Below are 19,212 nucleotides of genomic sequence, written 5' to 3'. Positions count from 1 at the left end.
ATCAGAGATGAGATTCTAAGACCACCCAACTGAAAGCCTTCCGCCACTTGGCTACGCCTAGAAATTCTGTCCATTAAAATTACAAACAGAATCGGTGACAAAGGGCAGCCCTCACTGAGTCCATCATCCACCGAACCCACGGAACGAATCCATTAAATTGCCGGCTATGTGGACCAAGCTCTTTCAACGGTTGTATAATGAGCGAATGGCCCGTAGCAATGGGCCAGACACCCCGTACTCCCAAAGCACCTCCCACAGTACACTCTGAGGGACACGATCAAATGCCTTCTCCAAGTCCACAAAACACATGTAGACTGGTTGGGCAAACTCCCATGCACCTTCAAGTATCATTGAGAGGATAAAGAGCTGGTCCAGTGTTCCACGGCCTGGACGAAAACCGCATTGTTCCTACTGTATCCGAGGTTCAATTAACAGAGAGACTCTCCTTTCCAGCATCCTGGCATAGACTTTCCCAGGGAGGCTTAGGAGTGTGATGTCCCTATAGTTGGAACACACCCTCCGGTCACCCTTCTTAAAGATGGGAACCACCACCCTGCTCTGCCAAGCCAGGGGTACTGCCCCTGATCTCCATCCAACATTGTAGAGGCTTGTGAACCAAGGCAGCCCTACGACATCCAGAGGCTTCAGAAACTCACCCCAGGGGCTCTGCCACCAAGGAGTTGTTTAACTGCCTCAGTGACCTCGCCCCCAGAGATAGGCGAGTCGTCCCCTCGTCCCCAGACTCTGCTTCCTCCACGGAAGACGTGGGAGTTGGATTAAGGAGTTTCTCAAAGTATTCTTCCACTGCCTAACAATGTTCCCAGTCGAAGTCACAGCGCTCTACTCCACACAGTGCAGGTAGAACATTGTTTTCCCCTCCTGAGTCCTCTGACAGTTTTCCAGAATCTCTTTGAGGCAGTCTGAAAGTCTTTTTCCATGGCCTATCCGAACCTCTTCCACACTCGAGTTTTTGCTTCAGCCACTGCCCGATCTGTGTTCTGCTTGGCCTTGGGTTACCACCATGACAGGCACGAGCCACCTTGTGGACACAGTGGCTTCAGCAATAGAGGTGACTCAATGTCCCAAGTCTCCCCCGGAATGCTGTTGAAACTCTTCCCGAGGTGTGCGTTGAAGATCTTGCGGACCGGGGCCACTGCCAGGCTTTCCAAGCACACCCTCACTATAAGTTTAGGTGGGCCAGGTCTGTTATATAATAATAATAATAATAATAATAATAATAATAATAATAATAATAATGTGTCTCTGTTATTATCATAAGTAATTATCCTCATAATAACAATATTCAGTATTTTTCCATGTCTGTGAATGAAAGAAGAGAACAAAAAACATGCTGAAAACAGAGTAAGCTGCAATTTGTTTTATCAGGGCCTTGTGATGTTAAGCAACCATTCCTTGTGCAAACTTTAACTTTTCAGAGGCAAGTTGCCACCAGTCATTTAAATGATATTACTAAAGAGCTACACCATGGACAGAAGCTTCTTGCGTAATGGTGATTCTCAGAAGCAAAAGTAAACCAGGAAAACATGAGGTCAATCAGTGCATGTGCTACAGTTAAGACACTCCTTGGTTGAAATCCAAAAGTGAAATTGGTCCAAAATTTTGCTTTCAAAATATTTTGAATAATTTAGTCAGATAAAGATCGTAAGATATGACAGCAAAGTCATCACAGCTCAACAGGTAGCTGCCAGGGCTATTGTCAGATTTGCAGATGAAGCATGCTTGATACTACAATTCTTGAAGCTGTTACCTGTACATTAGTAGACACAATCAGGACTAAGTACACAATAATAACTGTGTAAAACTTTTTTTTGTTTCTTTTTAACCTGCATGTTATACTCATATTAACATATTAAAAATATACTGTAAGTGATAATACTTTGGATAATGTAATAATATACATGAGATATAATTGTGAACATTTCTTATTTAAACCATTTAAAAAATAGTAAAAATGTTATTCAGTTTTACATTTGATTTCAGGTCTATGGACTCTTATGAAAATTAAACTTAGGTTTATAGACATCTGTCTGAGGAAGTGATAGCTCATCTGATTTAGTGTCAATACTCTTGAAAACCTTTTGATTGCTTTATGCTTTTTTGGGGGTTTTTTCACCAGCACTTTACTTTCAGTATATTCATATACACGATGTAGCTCTACAGACAGAATAGCCATGTTAGATAATGGAAAAGTAGATGAAAGGAATTTCTTTAGTCATAATCTGCATTGTATTCACACATTTATTGGTCACTTGTTTGTAAGGTACAAACATAGGATTGTAAAGTCTGATTGCGTATAGACATACACGAGTCAAGTTCCCGATCAAAAGTATGAAACATCTGTCGATCTATCGCCGTCATGATAGAAAAAACCCCATCGTGGCATTTTAAAATGATCATGCCATAATTTACAGAGGTACAGTAGAAGATCTACCGGTAGCAAAACACTATTTAAAACAGAGCACCATATGACAAAAAACAACAAACCAAAAGAATACAAAACTCTTTTGTACTAATCTGTTTGCAAAGTGATATCGAAAAAACAAACAAACAACAATTCTCGTACAATATACCTCACCTTTCACCCTATTTTGCCCCCACATTAAAAATCACTATTCCTTACACACCAAAATTAGGGAAATAAAGAGTTTAATCGTATGGCTATTACACGAACTGTGCCTCAGATGGAATAACAAACAAACTTAATGGTTCTTTGGATTAAGAAATGGCTAAATTAATTTAATCTCAATCTGCGGTTTTTCAATCCACCACTGCTCGACCAGGAGCGCTGGAGATGCATACAATCCTTGTGGTGAGCCCTAAGCATTTATCTTTCTGCAAGATTCACTCCCTTGGCTTATGGTGACGCCTGACCAGCCTTGCCCGCCTCTTCATTCCAGCTGAAAAAGACAAAGCAGAGCGAACAAAATGTATTAAGAAGATAAAGGCTGTGAATGCATCAGCAAGTAATTATACTGTTACCTGGAGCTTTCCTGGCAGCAGCAAATCTACCTCCTTCTGCGAATTTAAGAGATAATATGGTTAGTTTGTATATTAGAGATATACAGACAAGTATGTCACAAAATTAAAGTCAAAGCACTTACCTTTAATGATTCTGCTAATTCTCTCAGACTCCTCATCGATCAGACTTGGGTCTCCGTGGATTGTAGTGATCCTGGAAAAGTCTGGGCCTGAACGTTTGAAACAAAACCATTACATCTAAAATCCGAAATCATGTTCTGAGTCAAATCAGTTTTTAAAAAAGCTTCATGATTACTTTCCTACCTTGAGGTATCCACTTGCACTGAATATAGATTTATAATCATGATCATTTTAAGGAAATTAAACATTTGAAATAAACCTATTTGGTATAAAGTGTTTATGGGAGGACACATTACCCTCAATGATCTGAGGCTCGTTCGCCGTGGTGTGTCTGGCTCCACCTTCAGACCGGCAGCGGAGAAGGGTGTTGAAAGTCATTTAACGACTTAGCAACTGTACAAGTACTGACTGACAAATGGACAGACTGACAGGCACATACACCCCATAAAATACTGTACCTCCTCCGCCACCACCAACACAGAGTCAAGCACACATGGGTAAGCTTATGAACATACACAAATTGCACACAGACGCACAGTACCATTAGCCCAAGAAATAAGCTGCAAGACACCAGAAAAGCAGCTGAAAGATCACCTGCTATTGTACCCAAAAGACAATGGCCCAATGGTCTGATAATATAATAATATAATTTGCACACTGCACAATTCTCACACATACATAGAGGATGTGCAACCTCCCCTAAGAAACAACAACATCTATACTAGGATGGAATTGGATGTCTATCCAGCAGATGGATTGCAAAAATGAACCTATGTTCCTTGCATGCTTGCCAAAGATTGTCGTCATATTCTGTGCAATCCCATGAACCAGGCTGTTAAACAGGGCTTTCCGAGCACAAACAAACACAAAAACAATAAAGAGCAGTTTGATGTATCCAGTCCGAAATGAGGACTAATTCATTTTTGTGTAAATCTTGCTCCAGTCAACACTTGTCCGTCTTTTGGGTACCTCAGTCATGAGCCTTACTGCTGAGTTAATTGCTAACTCCTCTCTCCTTTAGTGTTTTGCTTGTATGTTTTATCTCTAATTCCAAACTCAAATTATGATCCAGCCATCTAAACCATCATCAAACAACACCTCCCTGTCTGTTTAGTTTGTTGATTATGTTGATTAGTCTGTTGAAGGATCACATTTCCTTCCACCACTACAAGACACTTTGAAAGTGTCTTGTAGAACCTTGCAGCCCAGTTCCTGTGATCTCTGTCAGGATTTGAGTCTGCCATTGTTCACCCCGTCGAACACAGCAGTCGTGGATGCTTTCACAAATCTGAGAAACTGAGATGACAGGTTCAAGCAGCAATGGCGGCTTTGACTGCCACTTAGCCAGCCAGAGAAGGACTGGATGTAAACGATCCACATCCCTGGTTTCATTCTACCGGCAGTCAAAATCCAAACTTCAGGCCTTACAATAAAAAAAAAAATGTTGAAGACCATGGCTGAACAACTGTGCTCAAAAGAGCCAAGTCAATGCATGTGCTTTACAATCCCTTCTCTCTTCTTCTGGTCATCATTATTCTTAAGAAATGCAGTATACACCATAGAGGAAGAGAGAGTAGTTACTGAAGATGAGGCATTCACAAAAGGATCAACTCAAGACAAAGAATGGTGCAAACAGTATCTGACTTAGTAGCTGATCACCACACAAAAATGTGATTAAAGGTGAAATTAAATCTGCATTAAAAGAGAGTGACACACAGTGGCTAATATCATCATGCAGATCTGTTAGAAGGTGCATGAACGCTCTAAGATTAATGCTACTACAGTCTTCAAATCAGTAAACATGCAAAGGAAACTCACCTGTGCTGCCATCTCCACCAACACTAGCACCTGTGATTCAAGGCAACATCATCAAATCTGTTCCAAAAACTTTGTTAGCTTCAAATTTGATCATCTATGATGGAAAATGAATGATATAAGCATTTTTTATGAAAATTACCATCAATAACTCTTGTAACTTTAGTAATAGAAGGCTGTCCCTCAATGACCCTGGTGACTTTGGTCTGTGTAGGGTTTCCTTCAATGACCCTGGTGACTTTGGTCTGTGTAGGGTTTCCTTCAATGACCCTGGTGACTTTGGTCTGTGTAGGGTTCCCTTTGATGACCCTGGTGACTTTGGAAGCTGCAGAGTCCCGTTCTATGACTCTGGTGACTTCGGTAAGTGTAGGGTCCCCTTTGATGATCTTGGTAGTAATTGAAAAGTTCGTTTTGATGTCTTCGAGAAGTGAAGGGTCCCCTTCGATAACTCTTTTTACGGTAGTGATAGATGGTTCCACTGAAATAACCTGGGTAACATTGCGGATCACTGTTGACTCAGGAACTGTAGAGAGGGAAAGGTAATTTCAGCATCGGTCAAGAATGTAGGGAATAAGGGTGTAACTCCCTCAAATTCTTTATTATGGAGGAGTCTGAAGGCACATTATGTGTAGTTTTCCAAGCAGATAAGAACATGCATTCAAACCAAGAAGATGGCATGAGCATGGTAAGTGATTGCAGCACTGAAAAAAGGAGGCCTTAATCAGTCCTGCACTTACACACTTTGAGAAATAATCAGGACTGTATGAGAATTTTTCACTTTTTTCTTTAGTTGGTTTAGAGTCTTTCAGCTTTAAAAACTACTGGCTTAAATTATAATAAATGAGATGTGACATCTGACAAAATATCCCCATCTAACCCCAGAACCTTCCCCAAGAAACGTTTGCCAAAAATATCACTTTTTGTGTGTGTGTGTGCGTGTGTGTGTGTGTGTGTGTGTGTGTGTGTGTGTGTGTGTGTGTGTGAGAGACAGTATATGTACAAGAGCCAGCTGAAAGGTGAAAGATTTCCATTTTTATCAGAAGGCTGCTCTTTGGCCTGAGGTTGCTTGATAAGTGCCCTTTTTAGTAATCAGAGCCAAGATCATGTCCAGTAGAGGGTTTTGATACAGGCGACACGGGCGGTTGCCCGGAGCGGCATCGTTGTGGGGGGCGGCAAAAAAATAAATAAAAAAATTGCTCGTACTCATGCTGCCCCGACATCATACCAGCGCATACTGGGGATGGCATAGGCACCGATCGGTTTTCTATTGCCCATTTGCTGGGAGTAAGGGCGCCCTCCGTTTGCTAGGTGCGCCTGCTGCTTGCGGCACAAGGAGGACAGGGCGGGGCGGTGGGGGGATTCTCTGGCTGGCTGGAGCAGCATCTAATAACCAGCTCGCAAAATAAAACGAAATAAAAACAAACCAACAAACATGAAAACACCAGACATTATGATACAGACTTATTATTTGCGCCGATGGTTTTTCGAAATTCTGTATGCGAGACGTGAGTGCGAGAGCCCTCAGTGCGCCTGATAGTACAGTATATAGAGAGACGAGACGACGAGGCTCCAGTTACAGCAGTGCAAGTAAACAAACAATAAATATAAGAAGAGTAAGAAAAAAACTATACACTAGGGATAAAGGGATCAATAACAATTTAAAATTTATATTTTATAGTTTGATGATTTAAAGTCTCACACACAACACGTCGAAAGGGGAGGGAGACCTGCTGCTTCCAAATAGACCACATTTCATTCATAATGTTTTCAGTCCAAGCACATATGTATTCATGATTTGAATCCTGGGTTGTGCAAAATGGCAGAAATACACCCTAGACAAAGTGAACTAAGGTGTAGGTTTATTAGGTTATGTTGTGGTGATCCTCGGGTTGAGGGATGGGTGTTCATACTGCAGTGCAAAATTAAAACCAAGATGGACAAGAAAAGTTCAAAGCCATCAGGTGCTCAATTTAGAAAAAAGAGAAAAGAAGAGGAGGAGAAACGAGCAAAAGATGCAGGTAAGCAGATGTGTCATTGGATAATGGCAGGTCATCCTGAAACAATCAGAATCAAAATACTTTATTAACCCCTAAGGAAATTATGTGGGTTACAGTTGCTCCAAGAAGAAATGGTAAAAATAGTAACAGTAACAGACTAAACTCCAAACAATACATTATATTACAGATTTTAATATTAATTAGTCATTGTCAATTGTTGATTTGTCCTGTTCTCATTGTATAATGAATTATGATGGCTGTATGGTAGCCGTTTGCATACTATGCATACTCTCTCTCTCTTCATGTGTGTGTGTGTGTGATTTTATAAATACTTCAAGAATGATAAAGTATTTAGCTTACGTAGCTTAGTATGAGGAATAGTTAGGATTCTCTACCCAGATGAGTAATCGCACATCAATTGTATAATCACTGTAAAGTTGTATTTTTAGATTTAGTTATTGTAGCCCTTAAATCTTATGAACATGGTTTCTTAAAAGATAAAAATGAAAATCCCCTTGAGATCTGAAAAACCCTTTGTTTTCTGAACCCACCCAGCAAAACAATGGCCTCTACATAAGTATTACCACAAAAGATCCAAGCAAAGACTGATTTTTCCTTCTTATATTCATTTGTTTGATTAAAAAACATACAAATATAACAACAAATAATATGTCTTAAGACCTACAATCCCTGTCTAATATACAAGTAAGAGTGTCCAGACTTTTAACTGGTATGTACTTACTTCTCTGAGAAACCTCCTATGAGACATGAATTATTAATGTCATTGCAAGACAGATTTCACTTTATGCATATTTGTATTGTTGAGCAAAGAATATGCATTTGTTTTAAAGGAATGTCTGTTATTTATGATCACTGCAGATTGTAAATCAAATAAGTGCAGACTCAAGTCCTTTGTGTAGTTAGGTCTTACCTTCAACAAAATGAGTAGTTGTTGTGATAGTCCTTTCTGAGAAAGTAATAAAATTAGTTTTAGGTTCCTGCTCAGGCAAAAATATCTAAACATAATACAGTGATAGTGATATTATGGGAACTTACTGATGAAGGTGAGCGGGATCTCAGTGTAAGAAAATCCAGAGACAAACTAAAAAACAAAAAGCATAACAGAATGAAAGCTTCAAAAGTCAACCAGTAAAACCTCTACACAAATACACAGACAGGGTTTCCCCTTCACTACCTTTATCTGAATGTACTTAATCAGCTTCCTCAGGAGGATCAGTAGGTCCTGACGGCCCACAGGAAGGTCTGTAAGTAATACACGTCACATTTAATGTATATCAAACAAGCAGAATGCAACCAGGCATACAGGTGAACACACAGCACACGTTCTTACCCCCTGGATAAAGAACATTCTTCACAATATGGATCACACCGTTTGTTGCCATCAAGTCACTGTGTGGCACATCCACAGAGTTGACATGGATAGAGCTGTCTACCTGGTAAAACCAAACACAATTAAACGTTACCTTCACACAAATTTAAGAATATTTAAGTCATTTAAGAAGAATGCAGTGTGAGAGCTGGGAATTCCATTTATTAACGTTACTAATATCCTACAATTGTCCAACATGCAAAACTGAGGCAAATCACACTTTGAGCTGAGTTTGAAAAGTTTTTCTGCCCGTGGGCTGAATTTTAAACATTAATCTAAGAGTGATTTCATGAGTTTCATTAGCTGATACATCTGAAACTAACGCTCTATGACATTCCCAGAAGGATTTAGAAACTCGTTGCTGGCTTTTTTATTAAAAAAAAAAAAAAAAAACTCTAAAAGATGACATACAGATTTAACTTGCAGGTTCTTGCCCTGGAAGGTTTTGAGCAGATTGGTAACTCCTCCCTCTAATCCTCCATTGATGAAGGTCCCATTACTGAAGTGGTACAGCAGGATGTTTCTCAGAACAGTTAGATCACCTGTCGGTGTCAATATGAAGGAATTATAATTCATACTTTGCACAATGTTAAACAATGGTTTTTTCTCATTTCTGCATCAAATAGTTCCCTATTAGATGAAGATACATTGACAGCATTGCTGGGTTTTTCAAAAGATAAGTGCATATGTGCTCACTGCAGTGGGGTACTCACTTTTGAGCAGAGCCATGTCTTCCTTGCTGAGGTCGACAAAGGCATCGTCCGTTGGTGCAAAGACGGTGTAAGAGCCTTCCTGCTTTAACAGATCATACAGACCTGCTGTTTCCATTAACGACAGGAATTTCCTACAGTCATTCAAATAACAGAAAGAAAAGAAGAAAATCAGGGATGCAGGAATAAAATAGGCACAACGTTTAAGAGCAATGTACAGTTTAAGTGTTTACAATAATTGGTTAGTGGAAATCAGGTGATTTTAATGGTCCACTGGAAGTATATTTTCACCACAGCCTTAGTGTTGTGGTTCAGACAGAAAGAAATTTATATTCTATATTTGTGTATTTCCACAAGCAAAATGGTTTTAACTGCAATAACACAATGAATATCAGAACAGATAAAAAAAGGTTTCCCTTTTAAGCCGGGAGGATTATAGTGTTAGCAGGGAAGTTCAGGCAGAGGGTGAATGAGATTTGCATTCTCGTGTGGTCCCACTGAGTCACAGATTTGTTTTCCTCAGTTCTTCATCACCAACCTTTACTGGTGCCTTTAATTACACAGTGAGAAATGTTCTGCTGAAAGTGAATCATCAACAGCATCAGAAAAAGATGTTTTATTACGCACACAAGCAATGTGCGATCACTGTTTCCATCCCCACTACTGGAGATAAAAATCTCACTTGACTCAAAGAGAAATCATTTTCAGCAACAAGTATTTTAGAATGATACTTTGCTCTTACTTGAAACGTCCGTCAGCAATCAGGAGCTCATAGATAGTTTTCTCAGGTGGTTTGATAAGAGACCTCACAGAATGGAGCATCCCATTGCTCCCCTCCTTACTGCCACGGACCATACATGTGTTTTCTATGCACACAGCCTGTCAAAAAAGGAGCATTCATAAAGTTAAGCCACAGGTTTAAAATTCACTGTACAAATCTGGTAACTATTTGCTTGTGTGGAGGAGGGCTGTAAGCCTTTCTTTTTTTTTGATTGTCATCAATCACAATAAGACAATGTTTCTGTGGAAAAATTAAACCCAGCTGACTCTAATATGCTATCTAGTGGAGCAGAAACACACTTCATCTGCCAAAAGCTGGAGTAATTAGATGTTTACAGATTTTTAAAGACAGCAACAATATACCACACACTTGGTAAGGCTCACATAAATCAGACTAAGTTACTACTTTCTGTGGTTTCTCTCTTTTTCTTTCAGATTTCACTTGGTTAATGTAACAATACACACACACACACACACACACAGAATTCTCACAGCGCGGTAAATGAAGACTCGTAGCAGTTTTCCAGCGATTGTTTCCAGCGTCTGTTCGTTGTAAAGCTCGCTCAGTTTCATTTTTGTCTTCAAGATGTGGTTTTCCAAAATGAGTCTCAGCGTGTTTGTGTCCATTGACATCACTTCACCTGACAGAGAGAAATGTCAGAGATTTAAATAAGATGGATAGTTTTAGATCCTGATCAAATAAGGCAAAATGCCTTGCAATTTAAAAGTGTGGCATACATTATAATATTTTTGGTTTGTAAAAGACAAAATATTATAACCACAAAAAAGTGCTACTTTTCTATAGATAAGAACATGTTTCAACTCACTAGTGAAGGCATTGTTGAAAGGAGCTAGGAGGGTGTACTCTGTCTTTGGACCCAGGGATTCAGCTAAGCCCAGTTCAGACAACTTGCTGCTGAAAGTGCTCTGGGAGGTTTCCAGTAACGATTTCACTTCCTTGGCTGACATGAACAATACAAAAAAGATATGCCTGTGACCCATTAAAAGGAAGACGCCAAACGATTTAAACAACTTCAAAATGTGTTTGTACCTGAGTCTGGGATCAGCATCTGGTCTATCAGGTGGATGACGCCATTGGTCGCTACAATGTCCTTCTTCAGGACCATCTTGATGCCGTTCACAGTCAGACTGTCACCGTCACAGCCAATCTCTATGCTGCTGCCTTCTGCAGTCTCATACATGAATCCTACCATGATTGCTTCTGCACACTGGACACTCTTTAACAGGTGGTAGTTCACCAGGGCTGACAAGGTTGGTCAAAGTGTGAAAGAGGCTAAATTAATTACATTTAATTGAGTAATTAAATAAACATAAACACAAGTTGAACATAGGTTTGCAACTCAAATTACACACCTAAAGTATCTAATTATTATGTGAAGCCTGTGCTGTGATGTGTTATTCAGGAATTACAGGTATGCAGATGAATCAAACATCAATGTTCTCTGTGCTCATTATTCACATTTAGGCATGTATTTATGCCACAGCTGAGCCCGACTATCAAGCTACGCCAACAAATTTAGCCTGCAAAAGCAATGCATTAGAAACAGAAGCAAAATTTGTATTGTATTTTATTCCAAGAAGAAACCTGTCACTGACTTCATGCCTGTATTCATGACTCAGCAAATAAGCAGATAAGCTGTTTTTTGTGTGGTTTTTGGATTTGTCAATTCAAAAACAAGTTCAAAGTTCAAAGTCCACTTCATATCAATTTGTCTGCGGGCCTACTATGAGCTGTGTGAAGCTGCCGCACACGCTCATAGTAGCTCATAGTAGCTCATAGTAGTAGTGGCCCTTTTTTTTTAGCATATTTACCAGGCCACAGGAACAATGTGAAAATGTTATGGTTGTACTTTATGCTCTCATTAAGGCATCACATTTTTACTGTACCTTTAACAACAGCTGGGTCTTCCATGATATTCTCCAAGTAGTCTGGGTTCATTTTGTCAAAGGCGTCATTAGTTGGAGCAAACAAAGTGTATTGGCCAGGCTCACCCAGCTTGTCCATCACATTGGAAGCTAATGCGATAGCCTGGGGAACAAGACACGATGTAAACATTTTTCTAAGAATCAGATGCTATAATGAGTTGGATAAAAGTTACTGTTTGTTAATGGTGAACTGTACAACTGTAAACTTTTTTGAGAATAGTTTCATACACTAAAAGAAGAAAGGTCTTCATTGAGCTCCAAGTGATCCTTGATGGTGTTCCCCACGGCCTTGATTACCCGATCGATGACATGCACCACACCATTTGTGGCCAGCTGGTTAGCATTGAGAATCCTGACACAGTTCACTGTAACAACCTTAGGAAGTAAATATTTTATGAAGATCAAACAATCAATGGCTTAATTGACTCTTATAGATATAATTGTAATAATCATGCAGCATTGCGCTTGTCTACACCGTTCATAAACTGACCCCATTTGGGTAGTGGTTGAAGTGCAGTCCCTCTTCATTGTACATGGAACTGACAGTCATGCCATTCTTCATGTCTTTGGTGAGGACACGGTGGTTTACCATGTGGTAATGCAGAGCGTTGTAGAGTTCAATGTTCACATTGTTCTCTAGTGCAGATCGTTGAGCCTTTAAAAATCACAGTGTTAGTTTCATCAAAGTATAACTGTGTTTGAGCAGACATTATTGTAAATGCATTTCTCTCTAAGGTTTTAAACACAGGTTTACTCACAGGGTCCAGCTCATCCCAGGCATCATTGCTAGGTGCAAACAAGGTGAAGGCGCCTTTTCCCTCAATTTCTTTTCTCAGTTTAGAGACTTCAGCATATCGCTGTGTGGTTGTAGCCTTGACAAAGCCCAGTGTACCATACACATGGTCAATGGGAGCCACTGGTGGTAAGGTTGAGAGTTGTGAGAAACCAGAGGAAATATTCATATTGAATATATTGTAATTTTTAGTTGATTTTGAATGAATCTGTTGAGCCATCCACCTACCTGCAGTGCATCCTTTCGTACCCTCGAGTTTCATATAACCTGGACAGCATTCATATACAACCACCCTGCCAAACCATTAAAAGAGCAGTGAGTTATTCAATAAGTAGATAATCATTAAAAACATAGATTAATTTAATCCAGATATAAAATGTCAAAAAAAATTTTTTAATTGTTCAGGGTTGTGCATCTTTATCATATAAATTTCAAACAGAGCAAGAGTCTACATGACTCTAACACAAGGTGATGAACCGAAACAAAACTATACCATCTCAACAAACTAAAATAAATGAGTCATTGAAAAAAAACCTGTGCAGCTGTGAGATAATGAGGAGCCCTGGGAATGAGGGCATTGAAAACAACAAATGAGGAAGTAACTCTTGACACTGGCTGACCTGAAAACCACATAGTAAACTTATGAAAAAGTTTGACATGAATTAAACATAAAAAAAAAACTGTCAAAAAACCAACAAGTTAAGCAGACTGGAAAGGAGAAAAAAACATTTACATGGTTTGTGTTTCCACAAGAAAAGTGACAAAGAGCTCAAAAAGTCCCAAGAGGAGGTTAATCGAGAAAAATTTGGTGACTGGGAAGATCTCTAGTAACTTTTTTTCTGTCTTAAAAAGAAGAAAGAAAAAAATTACAGGACCATGTGTAAGCACTATTATCAAAAAACAGACTGTTATCTGTTACATTTTTATGGACAACTCTAAGTTACTTAGTTTCCTCTCTTCTTTGTGGTACACTGCTGTCAGACGTCTCACTTGTCAAGTCGAATCCTGTAGTCTGTAAATTTTCCAGAAAACATTTTCACAGATTTTCATTCTTTAATTTCACTTCTAAAAAAACAGACGGGTGTCTTCATTTAGATTTTAGGTGGAAATAAAGGCTTATCAAAACTTGTAAAAGCGTAACTCAAAGAAATGTGTCATGGACCTGGATCTGGTGACCCAGGGTTCATGAGTGTTTGTGGACTGTTTTTTTTTTATGGGTTTGTCTTGGGCTGTTTATGTGTGGTGCTTGTGTCCCTCTTTTCCTTCTTTGTGTGTGTTTGTGTGTATAGGCGTTTATATGTGTGTGTGTGTATCCGGATCACCGTCAGGCCTGGTGAGTGTGTCCCCGCCAGGCTGGCCACACCCGAGGAGGATGATGGCACACACCTGCTGCTGATCAGCCTCGTCTGGGGGAGCTACTTAGAAGAGTGGCTGAGCTTCCCGTGGATGCTGGATCGTTGCAAGACTTCCCCTTCAGTTTCCCAGTAAGTCAGTCGAAAGGGTGAGTCTATCATAATTGTGGGCTTTCTAACGGCTGCCTCTGTGATTTCTACAAGAGGATTGCAAAGACAAGAGGGCAGCGAGCACGTTGTATGGAGGCACAAAGGGAGCAGAGACACAGAGCACGGACACTGGGGAACGCGCACGGGATTGACTGTCATGTTATTATTTACTGCACTGTAAATACACTCACTGTCTGCATCCAAGAGTCCCTTGTTTGGGTCCTACTTTCCCCGTTCCATGACAAAATGCAAGATAAGCACCAGATAAGCTGTGCTCATAACAGGAGCTCAGCTGGCACTCTTTTGCATTGGCATGAATGAAAGAATGAGGTGTGAGAAGGCTAATATAATGAGACACAGGACAGTACTGTAGCTCTAATGTGAGAAGTTTTACTGAGAGTAAACAAACCATAGATGGTTTGACAGCATTTGATTAGGATTAGTCCCCAGTTAACGAACATTTTCTAAGACAAACTAGGAAGTGAATAACCTGTACTGGGGTTTAATTTGAAACACTTCCTGAGTTTTCAGCTCCGGAAATTAGTTTCGACTTTTTCTTTGAGCTCATTACACTTTCATTACATTTTGCAGAACTTGAGGTTTTCCTGCCTTTTTCTCATGGAAAAATTGTATTTCCACATGTGCACATTAGTTTTTCATGATTTACAGTAAACCAGTCTATCAATAGTTTGCTTTCTATTCAGGAATCGCCAGTATTGATAAATTACGCCAAAGCAATACTTTTTTAAAAAATAGCTTACTGCAAGTACACCAACCTCAACCATAGCTTCTAACTGCATAAAATGTAACATAAAAATGTAATTCTTACAAACAAACAAGCAAGGAACACAACCACAGTCAGTATGCAAGTAGATTCAAGTCCCCTCAACTGAAAACCTTATTCACACACAATCACACATGTGCATGTACACACACACTTTCTACAAAGATTCAAGCTTGGCAAAGTTAATCCATTTAATTAGTATTTGTGTGTTTATAGATAAACGTCTCTGTGTGTGTTTGATTCTGCTGAATGTGTTGAATTAGTCATTTTGTGCAAAGAGGCATGTTGCTTATAGAGCAATCCCTCTTTGCCTTGACACTAATTTCGGTAATATAAAATACATAAATACCCCTCCACGACTGGCCGTCAGGAAGGTATGAAGTCATTGCTCCCCAGCTCCGCTCTGACAGGATAATAGATTCAACAGAGACCTGAAACAGAATTAGCCAGTGCACTGTAGCCAAGCCCCTGGTTGCATCACAGCATGAAACAACTCAATGTGGCTTCCAGAGGAGCAGATGTGCAAATATGGGGCTTTGGTGCACGCATACACGCACGCACGCACGCACGCACACACACACACACACACACACACACACACACACACACACACACACACACACACACACACACACACACACACACACATACTGTACTCATACAAAGGCTTTAGGTGGGGTTTTCTGGCACCAGATAAAGACATTGGAGTGTTTTTTTAAATCCTCTGTAATCACTAATGAACAGTCTCTGTTCCATCCTCATCCGTCTGGTCTTAATATTGTGTAGAAGAGCTTTTTTTCTATAGATGGGTGTGGACTTCATCTAAATACATCTTTAAGAATCTGACTTTTACAGTGGTTTGTTATAAAGTCCACTTAATTTTAATCACACATCCTGTGCTTCCTGCAAATAGTTTTCTTTAACAGAAAAACCGTTTCTTTCATCCAACAGCTCAATTCAAATGAAATCCTCAAAAGATCCTATGGTACCATTATATCAAGAGAAACATGAGCAATTCCCAAACTATGTTAGGTTAATAGTTAATACTTTTAGGTTGGTATAGTGATCTGAAACTACACATGCTTTTAACCCGCGGTGTAAGATCAAAGTTTAGTTTTGGAAATATGTTCAGGATGCTCAACAGCAACAAAACCATTTGAAAAAGATTAAACGTGAAAGTGTGTGACTGACCCACTAGCGCTGGAAAAGAACAAAACAACTAACCAAAGCAAAACAGGGTATCTCTCTGGGTGATCCAATCTATCACCAGTGGTGCACTGCAAAGTGAGACAGATAAGAGGAGAATATACTGAACACTTCCAGCTGTTTAGCAAAGTGCTTTCTGTGGGAAAAACGTACTTATCTTTGATGTAGATTTTGCTGTTTGTAACACTACAAACCTTTTGCATGAACTAACAAATTAAGTTATAAACCAGAAAAAAGTTAAATGCATTGAAATTTATTTTTTCGGCTAACAAAATCCTATTTTAGAAATTGTTTAATTTAAACATTTTAAATATGCCATATTCACATTACATAAAGATCTGACAAAAATAATTTGTAAATAGCCTAATGGGACTTGGTAGTGATGTAATGATGAGGCCAAGCAATTGTGTTTCTTATCTTAGAAACCCCTACTAGCTTCTCGTAATCTACTGTCACATGTTTTGACCAGTAATTCCTGGTTGTTTTCATGTCTACTGCTGTACTGTTTTGGGAGAAAATGACTCACCCCTGAGCTCACACCCCATTTTCAGCCTTATCGATACCGCAACAGGTGCTCCAGTTGACTGCATGACTGAAAACAGACGGGTGTATGTCTACATGTGTGTTCTTGTGTGTGCATGTGGGCTAACGACAGAGACTAAGTGTGTATGTTATTTTCTGCTGCTTCTGCACTTAAGTATACCAGAACAGCTCCAACTAAGCCTTACACTCCTTTAGGTGCGTTTCATGTAATATTTTATGAAATTATTTTGCAGGAAATAACCTAAATAAATAAATCCACCACAAGCACCCTAAAGACGGGGCGATCGTGGCTCAAGAGTTGGGAGTTCGCCTTGTAATCGGAAGGTTGCCGGTTCGTGCCCCGGCTTGGGCAGTCTCGGTCGTTGTGTCCTTGGGCAAGACACTTCACCCGTTGCCTACTGGTAGTGGTCAGAGGGCCTGGTGGCGCCAGTGTCCGGCAGCCTCGCCTCTGTCAGTGCGCCCCAGGGTGGCTGTGGCTACAATGTAGCTTGCCATCACCAGTGTGTGAATGGGTGGATGACTGGATATGTAAAGTGCTTTGGGGTCCTTAGGGACTAGTAAAGCGCTATATAAATACAGGCCATTTACCATTTAAAGTTTGGTTTCTTATTATTTTCATAAATGCACAAAGACATTACTGGTTTGAACCATGCAACTTCATTTTAAAGCGAAGGTTAAGAGGAGAAAGCGAGATGCTATAGGTTCAGATAAACTGAGGTACAAGTCTGAGGGTGCAGAAAGGGTTTGGTCAAACATATTGGGCTTCTGCTGATAGATGGGTGATGAAGCTGGGTGTGGTTTGCACTTTTGATCAGACCAGTCTAATTCAGTGCAAATAATGATAAAAAGATGCGCTAATTAGATCCAGTCGGTCTTTCAGTAAACACTTACGTATTCTTGCCACAGATGCTGCGTTTGTACCAATTCCTGCATGTGCTGAAGTACTTCTTCTTGGTCCCTGTGACTTGCTGCAAAGCACACACATTGGGTCTGTAAGAGAGGAGAGGGAGGAGAGGGTGAGGTGGGAGTAACAAAAGAACATAAGGAACAGGATCAGGAAGGTCAGGATATGGAACTGTACAAGCGTAGCAGGGGGAAGGAAGGCGACAAGGATAGACAAGTTGACAAAAAAGACCATGAGAAGATGTGGGGAGGTGTGTATGTATGAAATGGAAAAGAATGCATGGCCGAAAAAAGCGATTTACACATGTCAATATGCAATATTTATGTTAATAAGACATTATATGGACAAAAGTACTGGGTCACCGGCAAATGACGAGTACAGGAGCTGCTCACTCATGGAAACTGATAAGCATGAAGCTCCTTGAGCACACTTTCTGTGCTGATGTTAATGTCAGAGGAGGTTTAGAGCTGTGCAGTCATCAGAGTTTTAGTAGCTTTTAAACACTAAGAGCTGCAGGACAGGAATCACATCAACTCTGCTACTTCATGGCTGAGTTGATGTGGTTCCTAATTGCTTCCACCTTACAAATATACCACTTACAGTTCATTGTGGTATTTCTAGGATGGAAGAAACTTCATGAGCTGACTTGTTGCAATGCTGTCGTCTTAACACAGTACCATACTTGGATTCAGTGAGCTCTTAACAACAACCTTTCCCATTCACAAATGTTTGTAAGGACAGGCTGTGTGAGTAGCTGCTAGATTTTATACCCCAAACACGTGAATTTAAAGATAAAGGGGTGTGGTCCAGTACTTTTGTCCATACGGTGTATTACGCAAAACCAAAATTTGATGCATGTGCATTTTTTGTCTGCTTTGTGGGTTTTTTTTCAAGTTAGCAGACATTTATTTCAGCAAGTAATAATGGTGCTTTATTAATGAAGCAGACAAAGCACTAATGTACAGTATCTGCTACAGTAATGTGTGCCGCAAGTGTACTGTACTTACAGTAAGGTCAAAACCACCCAAGAAGCGGAACGAATTATTTGGATCATTTTGGCATCAGTCTTAATCCAAAATATGATTTTAAAGAAGATTCATCTTATTCAATTTACATGTGAATTTTAAATTACATTAATTACATAATTAATAAATACACAATTAATAATATTTGGAATATTTCAATAAGAAATACACTAAAACTTTTTTAGAAAGGGTTATTTCTTACAGTATTTGGATTTCTCTGGACTTCAGTTGTTGATTTTTGCATGTTGAATATGTTGATGATCAAGCGGAATTTCCTATTTTTCATCAATATGACTGATCTGTTCATGAAACTGTAGTGCTCAGTAAGATTTAAAACCATATTAAAAATTTACGTAGTCTAACCTTTTACAAATGCTACTGTTTTATTGCCAGATCATACAATTTATGTTCTTGCACCTGCAAACAAGGTGATAGGAAAAATATTAAGTCTACCTACCCTTGATCCCTGGCCCGTATGCGGCTATGGGTGACTATCTTGTCATAAGCTGAAAAAGCTGTGGTCTCCAGACTGCAAAAGGCCACCAACACTAAGGTCACCACCAGAAGCCGATGCATCCTGTGAAGTTATCAGTCCTCAGTGCTGCAAGGGCTCAAACACACACTGCTCTTGTCTTTCAAGTGCACACATACACACACACGCGCACACACAAGCAGGAGTCCACAGAAACACACGGG

The 19,212-nt window shown here is 39.8% G+C and overlaps 1 protein-coding gene across 1 annotated transcript; it reads right to left on the bottom strand.

Moving 5' to 3' along the window:
* Positions 1 to 2,312: 2,312 nt before the first annotated feature.
* Positions 2,313 to 19,194, bottom strand: postna (periostin, osteoblast specific factor a). The gene is made up of 22 exons (XM_080866767.1): positions 18,974 to 19,194; positions 17,479 to 17,577; positions 12,781 to 12,845; positions 12,518 to 12,675; positions 12,250 to 12,414; positions 11,988 to 12,134; positions 11,721 to 11,862; positions 10,864 to 11,076; positions 10,640 to 10,774; positions 10,305 to 10,453; positions 9,775 to 9,911; positions 9,036 to 9,166; positions 8,734 to 8,864; positions 8,284 to 8,386; positions 8,128 to 8,195; positions 7,989 to 8,034; positions 7,864 to 7,899; positions 5,078 to 5,458; positions 4,939 to 4,968; positions 3,123 to 3,209; positions 3,001 to 3,036; positions 2,313 to 2,918 (listed from the first exon to the last, which is right to left on the bottom strand). The coding sequence occupies exons 1-22, from the start codon at positions 19,090 to 19,092 to the stop codon at positions 2,863 to 2,865; spliced, it is 2,634 nt and encodes an 877-aa protein (XP_080722893.1). The 5' UTR covers positions 19,093 to 19,194; the 3' UTR covers positions 2,313 to 2,862.
* Positions 19,195 to 19,212: the final 18 nt, after the last annotated feature.

This window comes from Rhamphochromis sp. 'chilingali' (genome assembly GCF_963969265.1).
Source record: "Rhamphochromis sp. 'chilingali' genome assembly, chromosome: 19".
Lineage (NCBI taxonomy): Eukaryota > Metazoa > Chordata > Actinopteri > Cichliformes > Cichlidae > Rhamphochromis > Rhamphochromis sp. 'chilingali'.
The sequence above is the reverse complement of the archived record's forward strand: the minus strand, read 5'-3'. Positions and strand labels throughout refer to the sequence as shown.